Below are 18546 nucleotides of genomic sequence, written 5' to 3' on the forward strand. Positions count from 1 at the left end.
GCAGCTATTCATGGTTTTTCAATGAATTTCTCTGAAGAGCTTCATGGCACCCAGATGATGAACCCCTCTGACTCTGGTCATCCCAACTGTTCCTTTAGTTTCACCAGCAGGTGGACATGTGCGTTCTTGAATCACATCAGGTTGATGTTCATGTCATCAGAATGAATTGTAGAAACTTTGGTTTTCCCACAGCATTTTACTTATAACCATTACCAGGTCTTTTTTTTTTTTTACATAAGTTCATGACTACATGTACAAACATATTTAGCCTTTTTGAATATGCCAGGAGAAAGAACATTGAAAACAATAAATATCTACTTAACATGAGCACATTAGCTTGTGATTTTTTGTTTTTCTTACTTCTTTTACCCAATGTTTTCTCTTAGATTGGGTGAATCAAGGTGGTGGACTTAACATAAAACTGCTCATTCCAGTCACACATGATAAAATGATGCTGAAGCATTTGTTTTTAGCTCTGTGATAGTTGTGATTAGGGCTGAGCAATATGACCAATAAATATGTAAAAATAAAAATGTTCATATCAGTCAATTTCAGTAATTATCATGGAGAATGTCACATTATAATTTTTTTAAACATTTAAAGTCTGGTACTTGCTCCTGAGTGAAGGTTGTGGTTTTAATCTCTTTATGAGCAGAGAATGACAAACAGTTGACAAACAGCAAAACATTTTACAAATCTGAGGTAGATCAATGTATTTCTCCTCACTGTGCTTCCACCATGCAATGTTGATGCTTATTAAAAAAATTCTGTTATTTTATTGCCCTGCCCTATGTAGATTTAAATCAAATGAATTGTCATATAAATTTGTAGATGTGAGTGTATAAACGTTATATGACCTTATGAAATTAAGTCCCAGTTCACAAGGGTGGTTTATGCATAAAGCTGATAGTCACTTTCTATCTCCTGAATAGCCACTAAAGTTAATAGCTGACAACAAACCCAGTCAAAAAATGGACATTGTAAATGTCAGCGACCTCCCACTATTGAGTATAATTGTCCCATGACACATAACATTGATGGTCACTTTTGATACATTGTCTAAAACACACACACACACCTGCTACAGCTCAATGTTCCGTTTACTGTCAGTCTCTACTATGCTGATGTCTGCTGTTCAGAGGTCCTCAGGAGTCTTATTCTGCAGTGTGTGTGTGGGACGTGGAGCTCAGCAGGATCCTGACCAGCTGTCACCAGGAGCCAGGCCCTCAGCAGGAGGCTGCGACTGTAGAAACACTGAGGTAATGTTCGGCCCCACAGACCACACCAGGAGAACAATTAGCAGAGGAAAGATACTTTGTTTTTCTTTCTGATAATGCAACTCGCCACACTCCGACTGACTAAATCTAAAATGGCGTGCTGTCACAAAAAGTGTGTAAGGCCTCAGCAGGTGAGGAGTTCACAGTCTGGCCTGTCTGTGAACATTTAACTAGTAGAGACAATCACAAAATGTACTTCAAATGTCTCTAGGTACATTTTGGCCTATGGCTAAAAAAACATACTATTTTAATGTGTAATGACTCCCAATTCATTGCAAATTGGATGACAAATTGACATAATCTCATGGAAACCCCCACAGTCCAGTTTCCCCAAATATTTTGTTTTCCTCACTTGAGGAAGAGCAAGTGATTTTGACAGCTGCAGAGAATCTTTAAGACGGCAGGAGATGAGATCATGATGAGCTTTTAATGAATATGATTATTTCATCAGGAGCTGGAGAGAAATGGACACATTATAACTGACGGCACTTGAGTGAGGATCAAGTTGCTGCTGCTTTTCTTTCAGCGTCGACATGAAAATCAGTCCTGCAGAACTGTCTTATAAATTAGACTCCTCTCTTCTAATGATCTGTCGATCAGTTCAGCTCAAAAGAAGAAATTCAATCAATGGTTTGCTGAATGGTGAATACATGACTCATTGAAGCGTTTTAATTAGTGACCAGGTCTCACACTCATGCTTGTTAGTAGTGGAAGACAAGATTCGCTTGATTATTTTCATGAATTAATTTGTTAGATTCATTTAAAGCAATGAATAAAAAGGCTTGACGATGAATCGTTAGACATTTAATCTACAGGGATTATGACAGACAAAAAAAAAAAAGTGGTTCCACTTAATGAAGCTACATCTTTTGTCTTGTGCTCAGACTTTTCCACATCTGTAACCCACAAATACACAAATTCATTGAATTCCCCCACTTTTTCCATTTATTTATTACAATTAATTCAATGTTATCCATCATTTTCCATGTGTCTATTCCTTTTTTCCATTTTAAAACAAGTCCAGTATGTGACTATTCTTTAGAACCTGAAAAGTCCTGAAGGTGGGACAGAAGGAGGAGCGGGGGGGGGGTGTTTCAAAGCAGAGGACGGGTTTGTAGGAGGAAAGGAAGGAAGGGTGGAGGAAGTGAGGTCTTCCCAGGAGATTTATCATCATAAACTATGTGAGATTAATTTTGTTCTGCATTCATCAGTTTCTCCTCTTTTGGGATGCGTCGTCATTGACGCCCTCTATTCAACGACCTCGGCATCATCTCCCTGGTCTCCGTCCATTAGCAAAGCGGCGTACTTACTGGCTGAGCTGAATTTCTGAAAGAGAAACAAACAAAGGAAACAAAGAACCTGGATCAGAACAGTATGTTTGTTGAACAAATGTGGCAAATACAGAAGATGTTATGTTCTTGAGGAGCATGAAACAACATTATGGTGGCCCAACTAAATTGATTGTTGGGGATCGCTGCGAATGCCGATTAGGGTGTAAATAAATTTGGCAAATTTATATATAGAATTTCTTTTAGATGTCATTATCAAAGCCTTATGAAAAAAGGGTTGATATTTTACAGTGCAACTATAAACTATTGAAAATCACTATAAATAAAACCCAAATACAACTAAATATACAGAACTTGAATTAAGAATGTTTGTTAAAGGTCCAGTGTGTACGATTTAAGTGAAAGGATTTATTGGCAGAAATTGAATATAAAATAATCCTAGTGTTGTTTTCACTAGTGTGTTTCATCTAAATTGTACAAATAGTTGTTTCTTTAGCCTAGAATGGGATCTTTATATTTAAATACTTTATATTTACATCGGGAGCGGGTCCTCTATGGGAGCCATGTTTTTTTTCTGGAAAAACTGGACAAACTAAACACCGTTTGAGTTTTTATGACAACTGAAGGCTACCACAGGTTCTCCATGTTTGGAAGGGAGGGTGAGGTGAGGGGTATTCAGCTGCAACATGAAACTCCACCACTAGATGTGACAACATTCTACACACAACCTTTAAATAAGCTGTAAACATAAATGCACATCTTTTCTGCATCGTTTATACTGTAAAATTAAAGTTTTCCTATCAGCAAAAACAAATGCAGATACTGATGTCTGTGAAAGGCTCATCTCCGCTGATTTTTATTGGCCAGCTGATAAATCGGCCCAGCCCTACATTAGGGTAAACGATTTTATGAGGGTGGGCTTCTTATCTAGTTCACAAGAGGATCTTTTTTCTAAAATCTTCAGTGTAAAAGGGAGAGACTCAAGGCATCGTGGAGACACTAAACTGACGATGGAAAAAAAAGATTTGTCAGATTTTGGTGTCACTCAGTTAAGGACTTACAGGGGTTGGGGTTTCTTCGTATTTCTTTGGCTCTGGAGGTGGTCTGGATTCTCGGTCTCTTCTGTTATCCTTTCTACAATCAGAACGAACACTAACGTTAAAACTTATTGGATGGGCCAGATACAGGAAAGTTCTCCCTTTCTGAGAATCCTCAATCCAGCAGTTAAAAAGACTAAGCTTATTTTCATGATCTGAACATTATCATGACGAAGGGCAAAATTCTGAAATGTTGAGCTTACTGCTGAGGTTTCCTGCATTACACCATGGGGATTGTAACTATTTGGTGTAAAAAGGGAAAACATTAAACATGCTTATGTCCTTGTTTCCCTAATGACCACAATACCAGGAACAATTCATGCATCAGCAGTTATAGAACTGAGCATAGGCCACTCTTTACAGATGCCCAGTGAATGTCCTCCCTGCCTTCAGTGATCTGGAGTTGCCAAGCTTTGAATGGCTGACCTGTCTGCCTCCGTTCTTCGGTCTCTGTTTGGCCCCTGTCCACGGCCCCGCCCTGCTCCAGGCCCTGCAGGCCCCCCTCTTGCCCGCGGGGGCCCACGGTCCCGACGCACACCGTCAGCCTTGTTCTCATCTTAAAGGAGAAGCCAGACATGTAAGTAAAGGGAAGTTGTTGGACTTGATACAGTCGACTACACTCACAACACACTGCAGCGTCAAAAGCCACTGGGTTTGATTCAAAAGTTGTTAGTCACTGATGTCAGGCCAAATGAGAGGTGCACCACTGCTTGAATGCAAGCGGAGTCTGTGCAACAGAAGACAATTCTCGTAAATTTGATACTGGCTCACGCTACACCAGATTTCCGAACAATTAGTTAATGTAAGGCCAGTTCTGATACAGCAATGCAGATAATGGACCTTCTGCTTAATTCTAGACCAGATACCGTTTATGTTCAAGTCAGAATCATGGTAGATTTGCATATGGTGCATATTTAGTACCATACTCATCACTTCAGATTTTTCCATGATAACAGACTAATGTTCGACATATTTTAGTGCTCCCCTTTACACTGAGGTGGAAGATGATCCTGTGACCTGCTCTTTACTCAATATATTCATTATGACAGTTTGTTCAGTGTGAAAGGTAATTATAACAGCTGCTCTTACACCTGATGTGGAGGAGCTTGACTTTGTTAAAAAACACTGAAATTCTCCGATGTAACTTATCACTCGAAATGTATAATGAGGATTGAGGCTGTTAAATATTCAACTTTACAAGTTAGATTCCTGTCACCTCCTCTGGACCACAGGAGTTTTAAACCACCTTCATTTTTACGTTTCAGGGAGAATGATCATGAAAAGAAGTGAGTGAGAAAAGGTCCTTATGAGAGAAAAATTCAATCTGGTGCAGCCACACTCCACTGGAGCAAAGTCCGCAATCATCAAGGAAAAGAAACAAGGACACTGCGTAGATTGTGGACAACAGTCCCAAATGCAATTTTATATATGGGCAATCAGATGTTTAAAAAAAAAATTACACTTTCAGATACAATCTACACAGGTTGAGTAGAGAACTTTTTAGGTTAGCGGTGGAGCTGTAGAAATAGCGGTGCCAGTTGGTGCGCATGCCAAAACATTGGTTTAATATCTCAAAAAAACGATTGTATGGGCTGCTGTCATTTGTCACGGAGCCAAATAAAAGGTCAAACATTTCCACTCATCCAACACTTCATGACAGAACGTCGCTAAAATCAATGATAGACTTCCCATCAGCTCTAAAATCGGATGTTTAATATGCTCACATTACAATGTCACCATACTACACATTGTTAGCATGAAAACATCAACAGCTGTGGCCATGCATGCTTTCATGAGCTTTTTAGCTCAAAGAACTGCAGAGGCTAATGAGAAGAGTCTGAGATGTCCTAAAAGGCCACCATACACAGAATATACTGTTGTGATAAACATAACATGGCTTTTCCACTGGTGTCAAATTGTTTTGCTTAATTGGTGGTAAGAATAAAAAAAACCCAGCAATGTTGTGTGATGCCCCTTACAGTATCGCAGGCTGACATATTGTCTTGTTCAAATTTAAAGTCCCATTATCTCATAGCTTTGCAGATGCAAGTGTATGCAAGTGTTTGTGTTTACAGAAATATCTTCCTTCCTCAGCTTCCTGTGTTTTTGTTGAGTCCTTTTATAGTTGCACTGTCTCTTGGTTGTTCAATTGCATTCAAGCTTAATGTGGGGTTTGGTTAGGGTGAAATTCCACTGTGCCTAGCACTCATCAGTCGTCCTTACCCTTTACAGATTCTCTTTCATCCGCAGAACTTGAGGAGCTTTAAAAAGAAAGTGAGGACAATCAGAAAGAGGAATTAGGACACCGATAGCCTGTGACAGACAATTTGTGTGGGTGAAAACATTTTGCTTTATGTTTTTTAGATAATAGTTTCTGTTCCCAACTATATTCTCACCTGAGCTTGGGAGGAGCTGATCCACTTGGGGAGACAGGAGAGACTGGAGGTTGTCCTTCCCCGTCACTAGAGCCTGTGTTGACGACACCTCTCTTGGCCCAGGCGTTCTCCTTGGGAGGAGGTGCAGGCATCACCTTCAGGGGCTCCTTGGAGGAGCTGGTAGAGGGGGGGCGTGAGGGTGGCCCGGGGGAGGAGGGTTCACCTTCTCTCGCACTGAAAACCTCATTCTCGCCAGAGCGATCATTATCTCCACACCGAGACCCTGATAATAGAAAGAAAGGGACACAATTTTAAGTCCGGACTGACAGAATAAAAGTCGAATGTTGAAAACAGGACACATTCATGTGCAAGTGCAAAACAGTCTCTTCCTGTTTACAAGTGAAATACAGATTTCTAAAAGTAAGCTATATAGAAATGAAATTTAGAGTTATCTCACCTCTTCCAGAAGTGCTTCCTGGCTGTGAAGACTCACTTCCTGTGCGAGATCGCTCAGTATGAGATTCCTCATTGCGCCAGCTTGGGTCTCTGAAAACAATGAAAAAGCAAGTTTTTAAAAAAAGCACCATGAAAAAATATCTACAATTTCTTTATGTAATTTGACTTTATAACCATCCATGTCAGTCCCTGACCTGTCTCGCATTTTTCTGTCGGGTCCCCGGCCTTTGTCCTCCTCCAGCTGCCTCTGCAGTCGTTCTTCCTCCTTCTTCAGCCTCTCCTCTACCTCCCTTTCCTTAGCAGCTGTGTCAACAGGCTTGGCAGCGCCAAAGATGGATGAGGTCCTGCTGCCGGAGCTTGGAGCAGCAGCGGAGGAAGTACCTCCACCGCCACCACCACCGCCACCGCCGCCACCACCACCACCACTACCGCCACCACCACTACCGCCGCCGCCACCACCAGCTTCCTCCTCCTTGGGCATACTGCGGGGCATAAGGTTCAGCTTGGGTCTCTGCACAGGAGCTAGAGTGAGCACAGCACATGATTATTATAGTTTTTATTTTCAAGAATATATTAATTGGATTTGTGGCAACTATAATGCTAATGCAAACACCAACACTGAACTCTCACCTCTGTCGTCACGCCTCTCCTCCCGTTTCTCGTACTTGTCATCACGGTCGCCATAACGATCCTTGTCCCCAAAACGATCACCGCTACCCCGATTGTCATCATAGTCACGGCGGAAGCCGGTGCCAAAGGCACGACGACTACCTCCACTACCACCACGAGAGTCAAAACCTGACAGGATGGAAGGGACACAAGGGAGAAAAAGGTAAGATATGAAAATAGGAACTTGAAAAGATGATGAGAACAGGAAATGCTGTCAAAAGCGCGATTAGGATTGCAGCTAAACAATCCGGAGGTCATGTATATCAATTATTCCATTAGGGTGGGAATGTAATTTTTTTAAACTCTTTTACATATTTCTTTAGATTTAAAAAAAAAAAGACAGCAGCCAAAGAAATGCACGACTACTCACCACCTCTGTCGTAGTCTCTGCGGTCCCTGTCATCATAACGATCCCGGTAGCGGTCTCTTCCTCCTTCAAAACGATCACCGTCACGCCGTGGTCCATCTCTGAAACGATCCGACTCGTAGCGGTCCCGTGATCCTGCAAAAAATTAAAATGGAAGATAAAGTTGAATCACATATCCTCTTCCAATGAACTGCCAATGACTCAATGTCCTGTGGTAATATATCTACAATCTGGTTAGACTGGAATTGACTTATAAGTCCTTTCTATCCAAAACTGCATCTACTTAACAATTATTAGAAATGAAAAAAGTAAAGATGTTGAAGCACAAACTAAACCATTTCCAACTCACTCTCTCCAAAGGCATCACTCTTGGGAGGTCCAAAGGCATCATCTCTCTTGGGGGGTCCAAAGGCATCATCTCTCTTGGGGGGTCCAAAGGAATCATCTCTCTTGGGGGGTCCATCATCATCTGAACTTGGCCGAGCTCTCCAGTCACTGTCCGTCTTATCAGGACCCAGGTCCGCCATCCGTCCACCCCTGTCGCGGCCTCCCATTCCACTGTCTCTCTCTGAAGTGCGAAAAGGTGACATCAAGTTTAATTATAGAATATGAAGGTTGAAGGGTGTACTTCTATTTGATAAATTACTCCAAAGACAAGGAGGAGCCTTGCAGCATCCAAAGGACAGAAAAAGCAACAAAAATATAAGTTAGCATGTACCTTTATCATTCGACTGGTCTGCAATATCCACACGAATCCTTCGGTTCCCCAAGTTCTGTTGAACAGATAAAGGAAACAAATTGTTTTTCGATTCTTTGATTACACTTTCATGAAAAAGAATAACTGACTCATCTAAAAGTAAAAGTATAAATGATGAAACTATACTATTGTAATGCAATACAGCTCAAAATACTAGTCCATTTTATTGTGTAATTCAATTATGGGAAACTTGTACAGACATGACAATAGTAATAGTTCTGGGTGTAAAAATCAAAATGCAGAGATTTGAAATCCATTTTTTGCTGCATCATCTCACCTCCTCATTGAGACTGAGGGCCCTTAAAAGGGAATCCACATCGTCAAATTCAGCATAACCAAAGCCCTTCAGCCTCTCTGGGTTACTGGGCTCTCGAGGCAGACGCACTGCACTGATCTGGAGATGAAGACAATAAAAAAACAGAATGTGATGATCTGGACTCAGCACTGTACAGTTCACTGCTACAAATCCAGCACTACGAGGATACAAAATCTGGAAGAAATGGGCTGAGGGATGGAGGACATTCCAGAGTCCTGTGTTCAATTTCTGTCATTCCCATAGATAATAAGTTGTCAGGTCATTTTAGAATCAGATGGGCTCAGTTATGTCACTAAGTTTTAAGCAATATGTACTACTGAGATATGATGAGCCATCTGCAGACGAGACAGAATTAATATAGGTGATATTTTAACTAAAAAACTGGATGTTTTATGGCCACTCAGACTGTTTTGCTGTTGCTGAAAAAGGACACTGATCAGCTTGGCCTTTGGAGGCTCTGTTATCTGTGAAAAAATGTTTTTCCTTTAACATTCCTGACTAAATGAGGAAAATGGTAATTGATGAGACTAGATGTTCTTTTTCAGGTTACAGGTGCTATATGGAGCAATAAACTATCTGAAACTGTCTCTTTTTCTGACTGTGCTGCTTTGCAAAACAAAGAGAAGCAGTAACTGTTACCACCAAGTGCTATCTGTTATAGCCTGCACACTGCATGTGCTTGTTACACCTACTGCCAAGCCGCGGAAGAAATCTTTGATTGACTCTTCGGTGACTTCATAGGGCAGGTTGCCCAGGAAGGCTGTGTACGGCGGGCTACGGGGCAGTCGAGACCGGTCGACGTTGGGTTCACGGGCTGAGCGAGGTGCTGTGGGCAGGACGGAGCGGTCAATTGATGACCGGTATGACTCCTCATCTGTGTGCCACGAAGTCGAGACTGGAGAGAGAAAATTTACACATACCAGTGTCACACACGGCATAACGAGAAATTATTTTCATTATCAATTAATCTTTTAATAGTTCTTGATAAATCACTCCTTAAATATTTGAGAATTACAAAAAAAACATTGTAGGATTCAAGCAAGTCCCACAAGAAACCCCAAAAAGCAAAAGTGAAAAACAAATATCCCTGAATGTCAAAAAAACTAGTACGAGATTGATAATATAGGGTTTTGGTGATGCAACAGTCATCAGTCAAAATATGGAGCTCAAATGTCATCAAATCATTACCAACTCTGGCAGAACTTGTTAGACTCAAGTTGAACATTGAAAAAAAACAGAGCAGCAGACAGTTTAACTGACATCATTTTGTGAATTTGACAATGTATGAATCGAATCAGTCTTCATCACCATGTATTTCAGGTAGTGGTGGACATGAAACACAAGTATCACCCTTATATCAGCAGAGACTGATGTGTTGTCATACCTAAACTGAAATTGTGGAGTTTAGCCATTTGCACTGCATGCACCTCTAATCCATCTGACATTTTTTACTGCTCTACGCCTTAGGGCGAACAGACAATTTTTTTTTCATTCAGTCAAATGTTAAACTATATAGATTGATGGCAAAACCAGCATATGCAGAGTATTTCACTGCATACTCACCATCTCCTTCCAGGTCGTCAGTCTCATCAGCCCAGCTAGTTGACTTTGCCGGGTAGCTGGGCGGCGCAGGGTTGTTATTGCCTCCGCTGTTGTCCTCTGCCAGGAAGTCAGTCAGAGTGAGGGTCTTCCCCTTCTTATTCTTCTTCTTAGCTAAGGGGTAATGAACAAACAGATCATGGTCAACCATGATGAACAAAACATGCCAAGTCATGGATTAATTGCACACATGGATTTTTTTATGATTTATGATCGCTTCACTGGCTTTTATTAGATGCTGTGTTGAACTATGATTATTTATTTAAAGATTCAATTGGAAAATAGACAATGCTGTGAAATGCAACACAAAAACAGTCGTAGTTTAAAAAGACTTGTGTGTGTCCACTGTTGTTGACAGCACCATCTCTACAACAAACAAGATGTAGTCCAGCCAAGCCAGATAAGGAGACTGCAGAGTGTGTGCGATAACAAAAACGCAGACTTATTTCTCTACTGGAAAGCACAACACACAAGGAGTGGTCTGCACATCCAACTGACAGTGTGCAGGTGCTCCGAGAAGGCTCATCTCTGTTCAGCTTCAGGAGTGAAGTTGTGTTCTCTTATAACTACAAGGATGAATGGATGACTTCTAAAATGAATCCTGTATAAACTGCACAACATTCCTCGTGGTGTGTATTTGAATGATAAACTGTTGTTAGGTGCCCCCCACACACAGCTCATAGACCAGCTCTAGTTTGTTTTAATCTGAGGCAGAAAAAGGAGGTGAGCTATAAAGATGGCTGTGAGCTTTATTCTGAAAATCCAAGCTGTCAGGACATTTTATACACGTCGTTAAAAAACCTGCACGAACACACGGAGCAGCACAAAGTGTTCCTGAGAAAATAATGCTAAGTCATTGCTTACATTAAACACAGGCCTAGCTACCCGGCCTTGACTCTGAGCTGATGAACGAAAAACAAGCACTGTTTAGCATCCCTCTTGGAGCTACGCTAACATGCAACATTAGCACGCTGGAAGCTGCGTAACGTTAACTTTAGGGAGTTGCAGTTAAAGCAAGATTGGCTGCTAGCTTAATGTTGAGGCTAACCATACTGGTTGTTTGCTTGGTGTGTACGCAGGTCGCTTTTGTCTTTATGCGGGCTTAGTCAGCAAAGGACTGCTGACGGGGGAAGTATCCCTGCTTAGCTAGCTAGGTTTTAGGGCCTAGTAGCGCACGATGCAGCGCCAGGCTCCAAGTGCGCCATCAGCGGGGCTACACTGGGCCGACCGGCCGGAAAGGAGGGAGAGCTCGGAGTTGTCGAGCTGCCATGGGAAGTGTTTAGGAGGCGACCCAAACCGGGCCCAGGTGCGACATTTCATCCGCCACAGATGCAAGGAGAGCCGGGGCTGCACACGTGGGGAGACTCCTCGGGCAGCCCGGACTGCTCGGCTCGACCCCTCCTCCACAGAACGCGCCTGCGCCCGGTGCCTTTCTGCTGTGAGCGCCACGGCGAGTTCCGCCACAGACATACAATGTGCCAGCTCTGCACGCACTAGCAAACATTTCATAACGTGGCACACACTTCACAATGTGCCCTATATCACATGCTAACGAATGCTAACACCGCGGTAACATTAGCCCCCGGGAAGAACAGCAAGTATGGAGTCGGTTCAAATGTTCGGAATGTGCTAGTCGTTTCGTCCCTTCCTCCGGCAGCCACTATCCTTACCGGGCCCCAAAACAACCAGCAAACCTATTTACACGAGCGGGACCCCGACGCGGATCGACAAGGCGATGTATTAACAACCTCGAAACGTAACATGTTTAAATATATCGGCGTATAAACCGCTGAAATCCCCACCGGCCGACCAAGATCGTTCACCCACATAAACCTCACCTGACGCCGCCATGTTGGAGAGCGAGTTCGTAGTAATTCCCGGATGAAGGCGTCAGAGGTTTATTATCGGGAGCGCGCATCGTGAACAGCGGGGCCTGTCTGTCTCCTCCCTTGTTTGCTCACTGACCCACATCTGCCCAGTGGCTGCTGTTTCATAACTTTACTTCATATCTGTCACTGTTGTTCCTCTTTACTTCTCTTATGTCTTTTGGAATAGTTTCATCTCACCCAAAAAAAGGTTTGGAGCGATACTTTAGATTCTGTATTTCTTCCCTGTCCCTGAATTTTTCGATGCCGGTTACTTTTACCACCTCTTGATTATAATTGAATCCCCTTTCTCGTGTCCCTCCTAACCCTACTCCCTTATACGATAGCAATTTTTGCCACAGTCACACTTATCCAACAGGCACATTTACCATATTAGAAATACCCTTCCCTCATATTCTGATACTGAACAGTTAGTTACTCTCTTTACCTTATCCTGCTCTGACATCATGAAATATCTAGCACCCCTAAATTAAAAAACATCCAAGGTAAACACTGCTGGTATCCCCCTGCCTTAACAAGTATGTGCTCTTAAATGCAGCAGAGCTGAGTGCAAATATACAGATATTTTACAGGTTTCATATGCTGTTTTTTTATTTTATAATTGAAATCTCTACCAAAACTTAGTAGAAAGAGCTGTTTAAGACAATTAACTGTATCGTAAAACTCTTCCATGAAACTGATCAAATTAGATCTTCCATCTCACCCAGTCTTCTTCAACCTGTGTCCTCCTCCCACTTCACTGACCTTGTCTCTCAATTAAATCCCACCTCTTGTTCATCAGATATTTTACCATCTCAACTCGTTCAGTAGGTTTCAGTAAAATATGTTATTATAGCCATGAGTAACAGCAGTTTAATAAATGTTGCTGTCTCTCTTACCTTTGAACATGCAATTGTGCAACCTCTTCCAAGAATGCAAGAATGCTTATTAATGTCACTGGATCCCAGTGACATTAATAACTACAGGCCTGTCTCCAAGCAGCGATTTATTTCTAAGATAAAAAAAAGTGGTCATCTATCAGGTCCCACTCTAGTCCCAGTCCAGTTTTAGAGCTAAGCACAGAACAGAATCAGCTCTGTCACTGATACCCTTCTAATTGTTGACTGTGGTTTTCGTGCCATTTTAGTTTTGCTCGACCCTACCGCAACTTTTGGCAATATTGACCAAAACATTCTTCTTAAACGTGTAGGTCGAAGTTGGTTTTCCAGTATTAAAATAATTTGCCAAGTATCAAAGATACAGGTTCTTTTCAGTTTAAATAGGAAAGTGCACCTCATCATCTGTACCCATAAAATGTGGTATACCGCAAGGCTCAATTTTAGGCCCAGTTTTATTTTAATTTTATGACTCTATTTTTCAGAAGCACATAAGCAGATGACCCACAGCTTTATTAGGGCTTAAGCTTAAGCTTAAAATTAATTACAATCGATTAAAAATCTCTGTAACTGCTCAGATGACATCAATACTCCCCTTACCCTTTTAACCCTAAATATTTTTTTCTTTTTCCACATGTTCATGGGACAAGTCCATATGTGTGTACAGACAATTTATCAGTCAGCATTAAAAAATACTTGTTATTTCCGATATTGTTACTATAGGATCCATTCACACACGAGAACAATCAGTAATGGCACAGCAACTGCAACAGCAGATATGCCTCTAGTGGAAAGACAATATTGCCCTGCTTTTATGGGACATTTGCAAACAAATATAACAGACAAATAGGGTTGTAATATTTCAGGACTGTGAGTCTCATTTGGAAGTTCTCATGCTTTCTTGTAGTTCAACATAAATTAAGGCATCTTTAAGCATCCTGGAAGTGTACATGAAAGACTACAACAACAGTATATAATTTGTAATAACATGTCTTTTTAAAAATGTGGATCTTCTGTCAACATAAATGAATTACTCATCTCGTTTAAACTTAGTTTTTCATGTAGTGGATGCTATGGTAGTGTATTATGTATGACAACAACTTATAAAGAAACATAGAACGCACATTCTTTCATTATGTACCAATACGCAAGAATCATGGCTGTGGGTCAACGAGTGGTTTTATTTTATTTTACTGACTAGTGGCAGGCAGCGGTTGCTGTTGAAACAGCCCTGCAAGTTTCATTGTGGTGTGGAAGAATGCCTTTATTCAGAGTTACACAAATCATTCACGATTTTACACCGCATGTGGTCTCGGTTCAAAAATGGCTTCAGTTGATTGGATCAGCAGGACATTTTTTCCATTATTTATAATTGTGGGTCACTTTGATTTCATCGTTGGGGTGGTCCCAGATCCTTTGTTCCAAATTAGCTTGTGGCCGCCAGCTCGTCCAGTGCATCCTGGAGCCTGTACCAAACAAAAATGGGAAATTTCACTTTCAAAATATTCATGTTGAATTGGTCATGTGGCACTCTGCCTCACTTTATGATGTTGTTATACGTGACCATGCAAACTGATAACAAGTTACTTTAGTATTCACCTCCACCACCATCACCACTTTGCCTCGATCAGTTTTTTTTCTTCTTCCCCACTTTTAACTCTTACTTGAAGTCTCCACCATCCAGCAGCATCTTGTAAGTCTCAATCTCTGCCTCCAGTTTCATCTTCATGTTTAGGAGCGCCTCATAGTCCTGGGTCTGTTGCTGAATGTTTGCTCGCAAGTTAGTCAGCTCCTCTTCCAGACGAATAATAAAGCCATTGTACTTCTCCATTTCCATGTTGTTTCGTTGCTCTGTATTGCGTAGTGTGTCCTCTAGTGAGGATTTCTGATAAAGGATAAAAGAGAAAGTTTTTGGGCAAGCACAAAAAGATGTTTAACAATTGGAATAGGTGATATGTAGTCGTGAGTGTATTTTAAGGAAGACAGTTATTGCAGCAAGAATTTAGATATAATGAGAAGATTTGATTATTTGCAAATAAGTAAAGACAGAATATATTCGTAAAATACTTACTAAGCTCTGTTGGGATGAAAGTTCAATTTCAAGGGTCTGTAACTGTCTGGCTAAGTCACTCGTCTCCATCTGGGCCCCCTGGAGAGCTTCTGTGTTCTGTGATACCTGCACCTGTACATCTGAAATCTGACAAAGAGACAGGAAAATAAGTTATCCCCCAAAAATTATTTCACAAAAATTGCACGATTGCCCTTTCAACATCACATTACTTGATTTTCGTGCCACTGTTTGAGGTCCTCCGCATTCTTCACAGCGATCTTCTCGTAGTTGGACCTCACGTCCTCCATTAACTGGGACAGGTCTTGACCTTTAGGAGCGTCTACGTCCACTTGCACACCGGAATTGGAGATCTGACTCCTTATCTCCATCACCTCCTACAGGACAGACAGGGGAGGGCAGAAATAGAGAAATTAACAAAGTTGTTTAAAGACCTCTGGCTCTACTCAAGTGTGCTGATGATCACATTAACTCACATTCTCATGGTTCTTCTTCAGGAAAAGGAGCTCCTCCCTCACAGCTTCAATCTCACTCTCGATGTTCATCCTGGTCATGTTGGTGTCATCAATGACTCTCTTTAGGCCAACAATGTCAGCCTCCACAGACTGGCGGATTCCCATCTCATTGTCGAACCTGTGGGAGTGTGCAGACACAAACTGTATTAGAGACACAACCAGCTCTTGTTCACACTGCACTGTGTGGTGCAATGTTGCAAAAAGCCACAGCTGAGTAGATACAGCCCTGCTATTGTAGAAACCTCATTCTACCAGACATTATAGATACTACACCACATGAACTGTACAAAATCTGTATGGACTTCTGCTATAACTCTGTTTGTACAGGATGTAGAGAGTCAGCTTTGATTTGTAATTCATATAAAACAACATAGACTACATTGAAATTTAATATAAAACAACTTACTTTACTTTGAAGTCGTCGGCAGCAAGACGGGCATTGTCAATCTGGAGCACAAAACGAGCATTCTCCGATATTTTGTCAAAGATCTGCGTAGAAAAAATAAATTTTGACAAAATGATCTTTATGTGGTACCTGCATTTTTCTAATCTAACTGGTTAGAAAGAATCCCATTTGTAACAAAGAACCCCTTTGCTCACTTTATATTGTGAAATTCCCCCTTTTTACACTCAGCTAAAGAATTGAACATGTGATTTGAATCAGTATTTCCATTATGTAACAAAAGCTACCCCCAGATTCAGGTTTCACATCAGGGCCACAGCATGATTTAATCCATCGTGTATCATAGAGTGAGAAAAAAGAGGAACCACAAACTGAAGAACAGGAAAAGAGGGTGTTCTCGTGCCAAACCTGAATCTGGTTTGTTTTAGCATTGTTGGAAAGAAGGGTTTCCTGTCTGACGAGTCATAAAGAGAATTTTTCTTCTCTCTAATTTCCACCCAGCTGCACTTTTCTCTTTGTATACATGTGTTTATATGTGGAAAATTCTTTGTGCATGGGCGTGTTTGTGAGTCTGTATTTTTTTGATGGTATCCTGAAGTCAGAGGAAATGGGAGATACAAGTCCCTTTATGTATCGAGACAAAGTGCCAACATCAGTGTGTCAGTCTGTGACAGTGAAGAAGTGGGGTCTGGAGAAGAATGTGACATTTGACTCTGCTGACTAGAGCTGATTGTTATTCAACCAGTGGACATGCATTCATTTACACACGCACACTCTCCCGCTGGTAGTCCCAGAGCCTTTGTGTGTGTGTGCATGTGTCATTACCACACATCTGTTTCACATTGAGGTCCTCCTACACCAGAGCATGCATGCAGAATCACTCTTTACAAGTATGGGACCATTTGAAATGCCTTTGTCTGGTGTAGGTAGTTTGGGAGCTTTCCAGTCTGTATCTCACGATGACACCCTCGTGCTGGTGATTCATCAGAGGAAGTTCTGGCTGGTTTGTGGCACGAATCAGTTTTTACAGGGGGGGAGGGTGAAAAGCTTGGCAACCACACCCTTCATTCTCTTGCCTGAAATTTGATCATCTACAAAAGAAAACTGTGAGTCTCACTGTAAACGGCCCCAATCTTGGTTTTCCAACTTCAGTCTTTAGATAAATCATTAACACACTGATGCAATTTACTGGCATGAGTGCTATCACATGCTCTCATTGATTAATCTCAAACACACTAATCCTCACTTATCTAGTTGTCTGTCTGAGCTAGCTTTGTCAATGATTTTCACTCAACATTTTCTGTTTTTTAGATAAAACCTCCTACTCAACCTTTGCCTGTTCATTTTATTGATTATTCATTATTTCCATGCTCACCTGTCTTCGTAGGTCTTCGATGATGGGTTCATACTTGCTGTAGTCTTTGACATCGGGTCCTCCCTTCTCCAGGGCGTCCCTGATCTTCATCTCCAGCTCCTGGTTGGCCTGCTCCAGGTTCCTCACCGTCTCCAGGTAGTTGGCCAGGCGATCGTTGAGATTTTGCATGGCCCCCTTCTCGTTGCCCAGTATCCCAGAACCAGCACCAGCACCGCCACCACTTGCCATGGATGCACCAGCACCACCAAAACCTGCACCCGCACCTCCACCCATTCTGTTGCTCAGCTTGAAGGCGCTCGAAGAAGAGGTTACTGGTCCAGCGGAACGCAGTGAAGCTGCTGAGCCATAGGAGATGCGGGTGCCTTGTCCACCAGCACCACCATAAAGGCTGGTGCTGCTGTACTGGGGAGAAGAGCGGGTTATGGAGATGTGGGGAGAAGATCTAGTCGTGCGGGTTGATCTGAAGCTCATTTTGGAGAAGTTGCGGCGCCTCAGGGAATGAAGTGAAAAATGAGATGTGGAAGCTCGCTGCTGCCTGGCTCAGAAAGTGACGCTGGCAGTGGGAAGTGGGGAACTTTATACTCCTGCTTCTCCCTCAATCACAGCTGGTCTCTCAGACCCTGCCCACTTCAACTTCGGCCCAGTCTTCCTGTCCTGCTCCCCCTCCCTGCTCTCATTCACTCGTATGTTCCCCTTTTTTTTTCAACATACGCTGTGTTTTTCGTCTCCAAGGAGACGTTTGAGGCATTTATCTGCTGTGGAAGCATTCAAACAACCAGAGCAAATCAGTTTAACTGGCTGAACTTTAGAGATCACATAAACGGCAGTTCACAGCAAAGGAAAGAAAGCCGTGGCAGACATGTTGTCCAGCATAAAATACACACTTCAACAAAGAGAAGCTCGAAAAAGATTAAAACAAAATGTTATATGCTAGAATAGTCTTTGCAAATTTAGTCTTACTTTGCAAGCATGCAGCCAAATTCCTTTGGTTTGCCCATAAAAGGCATGATGCCTACCACTTGCTGCATAGTTTCTAAGGTTGTGGTCACATACGTTCCAAAATAAAGATATTTTGCCAGCCTTCGTATCTAGACTAAACTAAAAGCAAGATACAGCAGCTACAGCACAGATTATTTTAAAACAGAGAGCAAGGACTTGTTTTTCCTACTGGTCTATTCTCTTTAAGTGTAAAATCATCAAGGAAACATTATCTTCAGCATGA

At 41.9% G+C, this 18546-nt stretch overlaps 2 protein-coding genes and 1 long non-coding RNA gene across 8 annotated transcripts in view; 1 reads left to right on the top strand and 2 right to left on the bottom strand.

Annotated features, from left to right (window-relative positions):
- Positions 1 to 4983, top strand: part of LOC117761257 — a 34352-nt gene extending 29369 nt beyond the window's left edge. Inside the window, exons 8-11 of the long non-coding RNA XR_004613812.1 lie at positions 1140 to 1259; positions 4027 to 4240; positions 4642 to 4729; positions 4929 to 4983. This is a non-coding gene — a long non-coding RNA (uncharacterized LOC117761257). The remainder of the gene's footprint in view (positions 1 to 1139; positions 1260 to 4026; positions 4241 to 4641; positions 4730 to 4928) is intronic.
- LOC117761255 (eukaryotic translation initiation factor 4B-like) lies at positions 2032 to 12169 on the bottom strand. Of its 5 annotated transcripts, XM_034584965.1 has the most exons (16): positions 12041 to 12168; positions 10167 to 10316; positions 9296 to 9498; positions 8565 to 8681; positions 8249 to 8303; positions 7880 to 8098; positions 7534 to 7665; positions 7125 to 7292; positions 6924 to 7016; positions 6689 to 6875; positions 6496 to 6584; positions 6060 to 6321; positions 5887 to 5924; positions 4090 to 4219; positions 3628 to 3700; positions 2065 to 2603 (listed from the first exon to the last, which is right to left on the bottom strand). In XM_034584965.1, exons 1-16 carry the CDS (start codon positions 12051 to 12053, stop codon positions 2526 to 2528), a joined length of 2007 nt encoding a protein of 668 aa, XP_034440856.1. In that variant the 5' UTR covers positions 12054 to 12168; the 3' UTR covers positions 2065 to 2525. The 5 variants fall into 5 exon arrangements, with proteins under 5 accessions (XP_034440857.1, XP_034440859.1, XP_034440856.1 ...); XM_034584966.1 differs by lacking the exon at positions 3628 to 3700 and having other exon boundaries at positions 2032 to 2603; positions 12041 to 12169; XM_034584964.1 differs by having other exon boundaries at positions 6689 to 7016; positions 12041 to 12169.
- A 1955-nt stretch (positions 12170 to 14124) lies between these two features.
- LOC117761256 (keratin, type I cytoskeletal 18-like) lies at positions 14125 to 17891 on the bottom strand. Of its 2 annotated transcripts, none has more exons than XR_004613811.1 (7): positions 17325 to 17873; positions 15953 to 16035; positions 15508 to 15664; positions 15244 to 15408; positions 15035 to 15160; positions 14563 to 14848; positions 14125 to 14429 (listed from the first exon to the last, which is right to left on the bottom strand). XR_004613811.1 is itself a non-coding variant. In XM_034584969.1 (7 exons), the coding sequence occupies exons 1-7, from the start codon at positions 17793 to 17795 to the stop codon at positions 14390 to 14392; spliced, it is 1263 nt and encodes a 420-aa protein (XP_034440860.1). In that variant the 5' UTR covers positions 17796 to 17891; the 3' UTR covers positions 14125 to 14389. The 2 variants fall into 2 exon arrangements, 1 of the variants encoding a protein (XP_034440860.1); XM_034584969.1 differs by having other exon boundaries at positions 14628 to 14848; positions 17325 to 17891.
- Positions 17892 to 18546: the final 655 nt, after the last annotated feature.

The sequence above is a fragment of the Hippoglossus hippoglossus genome, chromosome 5 (assembly GCF_009819705.1).
Source record: "Hippoglossus hippoglossus isolate fHipHip1 chromosome 5, fHipHip1.pri, whole genome shotgun sequence".
NCBI classification, from domain to species: Eukaryota; Metazoa; Chordata; class Actinopteri; order Pleuronectiformes; family Pleuronectidae; genus Hippoglossus; species Hippoglossus hippoglossus.

Bases quoted from the DNA above. Each gene is read 5' to 3' on its own strand.
- LOC117761255 (XM_034584964.1), bottom strand. The intron at 7,293-7,533 runs GTGAGTAGTCGT...CCATCCTGTCAG, and splicing joins CAGAGACTACGACAGAGGTG to GTTTTGACTCTCGTGGTGGT. The intron at 6,585-6,688 runs GTCAGGGACTGA...CATTGTTTTCAG, and splicing joins GACAGAAAAATGCGAGACAG to AGACCCAAGCTGGCGCAATG.
- LOC117761256 (XM_034584969.1), bottom strand. From the start codon at position 17,795: ATGAGCTTCAGATCAACCCGCACGACTAGATCTTCTCCCCACATCTCC. The intron at 15,409-15,507 runs GTGAGTTAATGT...TCTGTCCTGTAG, and splicing joins TGAAGAAGAACCATGAGAAT to GAGGTGATGGAGATAAGGAG. The intron at 15,161-15,243 runs GTAATGTGATGT...TCTCTTTGTCAG, and splicing joins AACAGTGGCACGAAAATCAA to ATTTCAGATGTACAGGTGCA.